Here is an 8,953-nt window from a genome sequence, read left to right on the forward strand (position 1 = left end):
AAGGGAAAAGAAAAAAAAAAAAAAAAAAAGAAAAAAAGCAAGAAAGGGAATGGAGAACTAGCCGGGACCATACAGCAACACAAGAGATCTCTTAGCGTGCTTCGACCAATGGGGAGAAGTTAATATGTACACGACACTTCAAGACTATGAAGTCAATATAAATCGCAATCTCACTCCTCAATGCTATAAAAACAGCCCCAAAATTCCATTGCAGAACCACGAGTTCTCATACTATCCATTTAAGTACCATGGCATTAGTCATGATAATGTTTATGCTATGCCTCCTAGGATTTTCTCCGTTCTCTACACTGGCATCTCCCTCTAGTATTATAACTGTGTCTGTGTTTAGGAAGTTCTTCCCATCCAACATCGCGAATCCTTTCTACACATACAATGATTTCATTGCGGCAACAAAATACTATCCCACGTTTGGAAGCTCGGGGAGTCTTGATGTTCAAAAGAGGGAACTGGCTGCCTACTTTGCAAATGTGAAGCAGGAGACTGGAAGTAAACTCGCTTAGTATTTATCCATTAATTTCACTAATGTCTTTGATTGTAGCACTGCAATACATTCGAGAGATCAACCGAAACAACGTCTATTGTGACACTAGCCGTGGGATCCCATGTCCTGCAGGTACAAAGGCTTACTATGGAAGAGGACCTTTGCAGCTCACCTGGTAAGCTGAAAATGTTATATTCAATATTTAAAGTGTATATATACAGGAATTACAATTACGATGCTGCTGGAAAGGCTTTCAACATGAACCTCCTCCAAAATCCAGACCAGGTTGCTCAGAATGGCGTCCTTTCATGGAGGTCATCAGTGTGGTTTTGGATGCAAAATTCGAATTGCCACACCGCAATAACACAGAACCAAGGATTTGGAGCTACAATTCGAGCCATCAATGGAGGTCAGGAGTGTGGCAAGGGCAGTGAGACACAACCCGCACAGAACCGCATCAATTATTACAAGGACTTTTGCTCACAGTTGGGTGTTTCACCAGGTGGGAACCTTGGCTGTGCTTAATCAAATGTTTTTAAAAGTAATGAATAAGTAATTAACGACTGAGTATGTATTAATAAAAACAAATAATAAATCTGGTTGTTGATGATTGCAATCTTTACAATAGCAAGAATTACTAGAGGAGAATGCTGAAAAGTCCTGCAATACATTCGAGAGATCAACCGAAGCCCTGCAATACATTCGAGAGATCAACCGAAACAACGTCTATTGTGACACTAGTCGTGGAATCCCATGTCCTGCAGGTACAAAGGCTTACTATGGAAGAGGACCTTTGCAGCTCACTTGGTAAGCTGAAAATGTTATATTCAATATTTAAAGTGTATATATACAGGAATTACAATTACGATGCTGCTGGAAAGGCTTTCAACATGAACCTCCTCCAAAATCCAGACCAGGTTGCTCAGAATGGCGTCCTTTCATGGAGGTCATCAGTGTGGTTTTGGATGCAAAATTCGAATTGCCACACCGCAATAACACAGAACCAAGGATTTGGAGCTACAATCCGAGCCATCAATGGAGGCCAGGAGTGTGGCAAGGGCAGTGAGACACAACCCGCACAGAACCGCATCAATTATTACAAGGACTTTTGCTCACAGTTGGGTGTTTCACCAGGTGGGAACCTTGGCTGTGCTTAAACAAATGTTTTTAAAAGTAATGAATAAGTAATTAACTACTGAATAAAAACAAATAATAAATCTGGAAATTGGTCGTTGATGATTTTAATCTTTACAGTAGCAAGAATTACTAGAGGAGAATGCTGAAAAGTCTATAATAAAGCCGATAATAATATCTTGCCTATCAGTCTACTTACAAAATGGGTAAAGTTGCAAGATGATGGATATCTAAAAAAATTTGGTATCTAAAAAGCATTGCTGATATTACTGCATGTTCATTTTAAACAGAAATTCTAAGTACTTGCTTTGTTGCTACCATCGGTTCTATCCCACTATTGAAGCTGATCGAGGTATCCAGTGTGATAAATTAACCTTTGGGGGGATTGTCGTTAAAACGACTTGAAATAGCTAAGCAAAATACTGTCTCAGTATGATATTAGCTTATTCTAGTGCAGATAATATGGCCCAAAAGCAAAATTAGAGACCTTGGATTAGCTTCTAGCAATCTTTACAGTAGCAAGAATTACTAGAGGAGAATGCTGAAAAGTCATGTATAATAAAGCCGATAATAATATCTTGCCTATCAGTCTACATGCTTTATTTCGTTAAAGTGGGACTTTTCATTATCCCACTTATGGTGTGTGGCCACATGCCATTTTTATAACAACAATAAAAAATTGAAGTTTTAACTTTATAATTTATAAATTAAAAACTTTTCATATGATTTTGTGTTATAATATTGTGAAATATAAAATAATAAATTAAAAAACTGATAGAAATATTAATAAATATTAATTAAGTACTAGGAAATGGCATGTGGACACATGCTAATTAATGTCCCACTTTACTGAATAAGTCCCACTTTAACGAAATAAAGCATCTACTTAGAAAGTGGGTAAGATGATGGATATCTAAACAATTTTGTTATGTAAAAGGCATTGCTGATATTACCACATGAGACATGTGAGGGAGAGAGGTCAGACCTAAACCCTTCTTCTCGTTCGTTTTAAATGGAAACTCTAAGTACTTGCTTTGTTGCCACCATCGGTTCCATCCCACTCTCGAAGCTGGAGTGTGATAAATTAACCTGCGCGGGATTGTCGTTAAAACAACGACTTAAAATAGCTAAGCAAAATACTGTCTCAGTATGATACTTCCAGTTTCCTGCTTCACATTTGCAAATTAGGCAGCCAGTTCCCTCTTTTGAACATCAAGACTCCCCGACAGTAAACTCACATAGCATTTATCCATTAATCTCATACTACGGAAGAGGGTCTTTGCAGCTCACCTGGTAAGCTGGAAATGTTATATTCAAAATTTAAAGAGTATATATATGCAGGAATTACAATTACGATGCTGCTGGAAAGGCTTTCAACATGAACCTCCTCCAAAATCTAGACCAGGTTGCTCAGAATGGCATCCTTTTGTGGAGGTCATCAGTGTGGTTTTGGATGCAAAATTCGAATTGCCACACATAGAACCAAGGATTTGGAGCTACAATTCGAGCCATCAATGGAGGTCAGGAGTGTGGCAAGGGCAGTGAGACACACACACAGAACCGTATCTGTTTTTAAAAGTAATTATTAATCAACTAATTAGTTCAACCTCCTTAAAGCTGTTCCTTGGTCAAGTTTCCCTGCTAGAACATGAAGGACAAGAAGACTTAGCGAGGAAGGGGGATAGAGCATGTATACCAAGGTGTGGCAATAAAGAGACTTATTTGGAGATCATCTTCGAGTTTTAAGACAACGATCACATCGTTTCTGCATGATCAGCGACATCAAGTCGACATTCTGCTCGCCCAACAATTGATCCCATTTTGCAAAGTATTAACTCGAATTATGCCAATGGGGTGAATTTTGCGGTCTCTGGAGTGACTGCTTTGAACACCAGCCTCGAAGTCCCACTGTACCTTTCGGTTCAGATTGACCAGTTTCTAAGGTTCAAGCAGGATGCTTACGACAGCGGACATGGTAAAGGTAATGATTCTTCTCAGACTTTGCAAAGGTTAGTGTAGTTTCCTCTGTAGGGACGCAAAAGCTAGTTCCTTATTATCATCATCTAAAGACTGCTCTATATGTGGTTGTCATAAGTACTAATGACCTTCTCAATTCCTACTTGTTGGAGCATAGAAGCTCTAAGAATGTAACAGTTGAGGTTGTTCTATATGTTGTGAGAGCCATCTCTTACACATTATAGGTATATAAATTCTAGGTTCCAAATGTATAGTAGGGATAGTGGGTAGGTTAGGTATGGCCAACTAACTTGATGAATAATCTAACTTTCGTTTGCATGCATGTCCTTGTTTTGTGTCTGGCTTAAGTCTAAGCCCAAGTTTCATACTATGCTAGTTGGTGGAGTACTCATATCCTTGCATTAGGTCACCAGTATATTGAAATAACACCAAACTCCGTTTGGCTTCGTTTCACGTGTTAGTTCTGGCATTATGTTTTATGTCACTCCATGCTTCTGTCCCTTCGCTCCTTGAGCTGTATGCTCAAGACAAGAGTCACTCCGTCCTCTAGTTCTTTTGCTCCTTAGCTCCATATTTAGAAGTTTGGCTCCGTTCTTTGTTCAATTGCACAAGGCCTTGAAACTTGGGTTCTGCTCTACTATCCTTGGATATGTGACATGGCATATAAAAGGTTTACATTCTTGAAGAGGTGTGAAAACTCCTCTTCGCTGGAAATCTATTGTTAGTATGAAAACAAAAGAGAAAAGGGCCCAATCTCCAAGGGTAGAGAAGAAGCACGAGTAAAAGAATGCTGTGTATTGATAAGAAAAACGATGGAATGGAGATAGGGATCCACAATTCGGATTCCCCCTTTTGAAAGGCTAGCGGTTCTAACTGCTAGTATATACTATATGCTGTGCATGATTTAATCTATGGCTCCGATGCAACCCTGGGTTCAAGGTCGGAGTCCCTTGAACCTTGTTTTTGGTTGAGACACTCTGCTCCCCTGACAGAACTAGACACCGTCCTCGGTGTGAACATAGTCAGTCTCCATCGCTTGTTGTTGCTGCTGCTCCAGTCGATAGAGGCAACGTTTTTGCTGTGGGAGTGTAAGCTTGTGGTTGGGGACACTGTCTGGTGGATCTGTCCCATCTTCCTGGAGGTTGGCTACCTCAGCCAGAAGGGCGGTATGATCATCCTCGAGCTTCTGGTCGCGGGTGTTGAACTCTTCATATTTGAATTTGTAGGTGAATTCATGAGCTGCTGATGGGGTTGATGGCTGTTTGGAGACGATCTTCCTGATGTCCCGGAGGTCAGTGCGGATTTGCTTCATCTCCTCGAGCTGAGTTTCTAGTCGGTGGTTTAAAGGCTTGTAAAACTCCTTCTTGACTGCTCCCCAGGTGTATATGAAGGAATCTTGCTTGAGAAGATGCTGTGCAATGTCAGCTGGTGTTGGCAAGTGGTTTGCTTGCTCACGGTACATGCGTTGATCGAGGGCTTTGAACAACTTGCGGGTGCAGTAGCACTTTGGGCCTATCGAACTGCATATAAAGTCACCACCGACATGACGCCATTCAAACTTGCCTTCGGAACAGAAGCCATCACGCCAATTGAATTCATCGTCCCAAGCATGCGAGTCACCGTCAAGTATAATCTCGACACCCAACATGCAGTTCGAGAAAGGCTTCAGCAACTCGAACATCTCGACGAACTCCGACTCAATGCCCTCTGGACACTTCACACCATCCAAAAACAGAGAAAAGCTCAGCACGACCGACAAGCATCTCGGCATAACATTCCCAAATACAGCGTCGCCGCCGCCTCACACACAAAACACCAACAAATCCAGCTCCAAAACCGCTGATCCGAGAGCACCTCGTCATCAGCGACAATAAAGACAACTCACACCAGTTTTCACACTCACCCCAGAGCCCAAATCCACTCGAATCAGCCCCAAAACCGACAACTTCTCACAAACACATCAACATCGCCAAAGCAAAACATCAGCTGCTCGCCCAGAACTCAGTTTCTCCACCAGCTGAGAACAACATTCTCACCGCCCCAACCTCCTTGACACGTTCCACAAAAGAAAACATCGACTACCTTCGCCAATCACTTGCAGAACATGGAACCATGCCTACTCCAGCAAATGCCACGACCAGCAAACTTCTGCCCCTTCAACAAAATTCCAAGAGAAAAATTTGCCAACGGATACATTAATTTTAGTGCCACATCTAGGCAGTTCATCCAGCATCAAACCGAAAAGCTCCTCTCCACCCACCTCAAAGAATCCAGCCCAACCACGTCACCCACATCCAACGAAGCAGATTAAGCCTCCAGCAACTTCAACTCCTAGCAAGAACACAGCGAACCCTAGCAAGATACACCAGGATCACGGAGTAGGAGCAGGAGCAGCAGCCATGCCTCAGCCACAGAGTTAGGTATGCCGTGATTACGATGAGATCAGGAAGGAATACGAGGATAAACTCGAGAAGTTTGTCATCCCAGTCTTTGCCGGAATCATTGATGACTTTTTTGAGGATGGTCTTCAGTGTTTTGTTTGTTGCTTCTGCTTGACCATTGCCTTGAGGATAGTATGGTATCGACGTTTTGTGTCGGATTTTGAACTTGGTGGCGAGATATTCGATTGTTTCGTTGATGAAATGGGTGCCTCTGTCAGTGACGAGTTCGAGTGGTGTGCCGAAACGAGTGATGATATTTTCATAGATAAAGGTTGCTGTTGCTTTCGCTGTGGCATGTCGGAGAGGTATTGCTTCGGCCCACTTGGTAGTGTAATCGGTGGCAACGATGATGTACTGATTTTGTCGACGGGTGCTGACTTGGGGTCCGACAAAGTCGAGTCCCCACTTCTGAAATGGTGCCATTGGAAATGTTGGGTTGAGTTGTTGAGTCTGAGTTTTCTGCAGTAATCGGTGTCGTTGACATGTGTCGCAGCGTTTGCAAAATTCTTCAGTGTCGTGCCAGAGTGTTGGCCACCAGAGGCTGGCTTGAAGAATCTTCCGAGTGGTGGTGTCAGCGGCGAAGTGTCCGCCAGAAGGTCCATCATAAGCTTCCTTGATGATTTGAGTTGTGTTTGGCTGCTTGATGCATCGGCGAAGAATGTTGTCAATTCCGAGTTTGTAGAGAGTGCCTCCAATGATTGAGTATTGTCGGGTTTTAGCAACAAAAGTCTTCTTTTGGTCGGACGTAGTGTACTGATCTGGAACTTTTGCTGAGTTCAGGTAACTGAAGACGTCATCGAGCCAGGTTGCTGGTATTGAAACTCGGAATAGGTTTGAGTCGGGTAAGTTGTCGGTAAGTCTTTCGGGTTTGTCACTGGTGGTGATCCGGCTGAGATAGTCTGCTTGCTCGTGATTTTTGCCAGGTTTGTGGACGATCTTGAAGTTGTATTCTTGTAGTAAAAGGAACCATCTTGATATTCGACCAGATAGTATCGGCTTGTTGATGAGGTAAAGGAGTGCCTTGTGGTCGATGAAAAGGACGACTTTTGTTGACAGTATGTAGTGTCGGAACTTCTGAAGTGAGTAGATCATACCAAGAGCTTCTTTCTCGGTGGTGGTGTAATTTCGTTCAGCTGGGTTGAGTAGTCGGCTGGCGTAGTAGATTGGTTGATCTCGGTTGTCGTGTTGAGTTTGGCTGAGAATTGCACCAGTGGCGACGTCGGAAGTGTCAACATGAATGTGGAACTCTTGTGTCCAGTGGGGTTTGGCAAGGATTGGTGCTGTTGTTAGTTTGAGTCGGAGATTGTTGAATGCTTGTTGCTGTTTGGACGTCCATGTCCATTTCAGTCCATCGGTGAGTGGTTTGGCGATGTGAGCGTACTTGTGGATGAATCGTTGGTGATATCCGACTTTGCTGAGGAAGCGCCGAAGTTCTTTCTGATTCTTAGGCGGTTCTCCGAAATCTCTGTCCGGTTGTTGTTGTTTTTCTGCTCGAATTTGTGCTCGGGTTTGTACTGCCATGACTTGAGGATCTGAGTCATCATTGTCAGCTGGTTGAATCTCGGTTCGAAATGTGTCAACAGCTGTCTGTGTCGAGTTGAGTGTGGGCAAGTCTGTCAAAGTGTTGGTCAGTGCAGATGTTAGATCGGTGAGTTGTTTGGTGAGGTAGGGTGCAATCTTCAGCAGTTGGCCGATGGTGATTTGAATATTTTGGTTGAGGATACTCTCTGCTACTGCTTGGATTTTGTCGAAGTTTGCCAAATTGTGTTCTGGTGTCGGTGTCGATGTTGGACGATTTGTCTGTCGGTTTTCTGGTATTGAGTCTTGGCATTGTTGTCGAGCTGGTGATGGTTGAGCTTCATTGTTGGAGTCTAAATCACTAATTCGGGTGGTTGTAGAGTGAGTTGCCATTGTATCTTGGCGGCTAACTTCTGCTTCTTTTTCCATTCCTGGAGTTTTGTCGGGATCTCAGGGCCTTTCTCTTTACTATCTCTGAAATCTCTGTCCAGTTGTTGTTGTTTTTCTGCTCAAATTTGTGCTCGGGTTTGTACTGCCATGACTTGAGGATCTGAGTCATCATTGTCGGCATAAGGTAGTTCGTCGGTCTCGACCATCCTTGTTGTTGGTGGTTGCTGCTGGTTCTGATCTTGTTGTTGAGGAGGCGGTGGACCAAGTCTCGGTGGACCGCCTTGGTTTTGAAGTCGAGGTTGCCATGGTCGGTTGTTATAGTTGCCTTGGTAGCCGTGGTCTTGATAACCTTGGCCTTGGTATCTTCGGTTTTGGTATCTTGGGTATTGTTGGTATCCTTAGTTGTAGTTGTCTCGGTTTGCTGGGTAGTTCCGGTTTGGCAGGTGTTGTCGATCGTTGTAGTTGGTGTTGTAGTCATTGTTGTAATTGTTGTAGTTGTTGTAGCGAGGTTGATCAGTCCATTGTCGACTTTGGTGTTGGAAGTTGTTTCTCAGCGGTCTCCAGTTTTTCGGAGGTGGTGTTTGGTAATTGTCGAAGTATTGATTTGGATATGGTTGTCGAAACTGCTGTCGGGGATAGTTCGAGACTTGTCAAACTTCTGGAGAATTTCAAAATCTACAAGTCTTGGCGTCATGACCTTCTTTGGCACAGATCTGGCATTTGGAGATTTGGAGCTTACAGTCACTTTCCGGATGTCCTTCGTTCTTGCACTTAGCACACCAAATTCCAGATCGAAATTTTTTTATGTCGGCCTTGGCTTTTCCCTTGAGCTTGTCGATTGTTTTCCTGAGTTTCCGAAGTTTTGACTTGGTGCTCTCTCCAAGTTCATCGTCGGAGTCGTCGGCAGCCCTGCTATCAGAATCTGAGTTATCTGTGTCATCTACTTGTGCTGTCATTCGTCACGCTTGAACATCTGAAGGGCTCTGCGAGG

General features: G+C 43.3%; 3 protein-coding genes across 3 annotated transcripts in view; 2 read left to right on the plus strand and 1 right to left on the minus strand.

The window, feature by feature from the left end:
* The window catches only part of LOC9637531 (fanconi-associated nuclease 1 homolog), a 1,230-nt gene extending 980 nt beyond the window's left edge, over nt 1-250 (minus strand). Inside the window, exon 1 of the mRNA XM_024667683.1 lies at nt 233-250. Coding sequence (XP_024523451.1) covers nt 233-250 — 18 coding nt within the window. The remainder of the gene's footprint in view (nt 1-232) is intronic.
* Nucleotides 205-1,064, plus strand: LOC112343714 (acidic endochitinase-like). Its single transcript, XM_024667681.1, has 3 exons — nt 205-507; nt 560-677; nt 724-1,064. The coding sequence occupies exons 1-3, from the start codon at nt 249-251 to the stop codon at nt 1,025-1,027; spliced, it is 681 nt and encodes a 226-aa protein (XP_024523449.1). The 5' UTR covers nt 205-248; the 3' UTR covers nt 1,028-1,064.
* Nucleotides 1,032-1,726, plus strand: LOC9637532 (chitinase 4). Its single transcript, XM_024667684.1, has 3 exons — nt 1,032-1,043; nt 1,131-1,309; nt 1,356-1,726. Exons 1-3 carry the CDS (start codon nt 1,032-1,034, stop codon nt 1,657-1,659), a joined length of 495 nt encoding a protein of 164 aa, XP_024523452.1. The 3' UTR covers nt 1,660-1,726.
* The last annotated feature ends 7,227 nt before the right edge of the window (nt 1,727-8,953 follow it).

This window comes from Selaginella moellendorffii, unplaced genomic scaffold, assembly GCF_000143415.4.
Source record: "Selaginella moellendorffii unplaced genomic scaffold, v1.0 SELMOscaffold_185, whole genome shotgun sequence".
Taxonomy (NCBI): Eukaryota; Viridiplantae; Streptophyta; class Lycopodiopsida; order Selaginellales; family Selaginellaceae; genus Selaginella; species Selaginella moellendorffii.

Bases quoted from the DNA above. Each gene is read 5' to 3' on its own strand.
- LOC9637532 (XM_024667684.1), top strand. The intron at 1,310-1,355 runs GTAAGCTGAAAA...GTATATATACAG, and splicing joins GGACCTTTGCAGCTCACTTG to GAATTACAATTACGATGCTG.
- LOC112343714 (XM_024667681.1), top strand. From the start codon at position 249: ATGGCATTAGTCATGATAATGTTTATGCTATGCCTCCTAGGATTTTCT. The intron at 508-559 runs GTAAACTCGCTT...CTTTGATTGTAG, and splicing joins TGTGAAGCAGGAGACTGGAA to CACTGCAATACATTCGAGAG. The intron at 678-723 runs GTAAGCTGAAAA...GTATATATACAG, and splicing joins GGACCTTTGCAGCTCACCTG to GAATTACAATTACGATGCTG.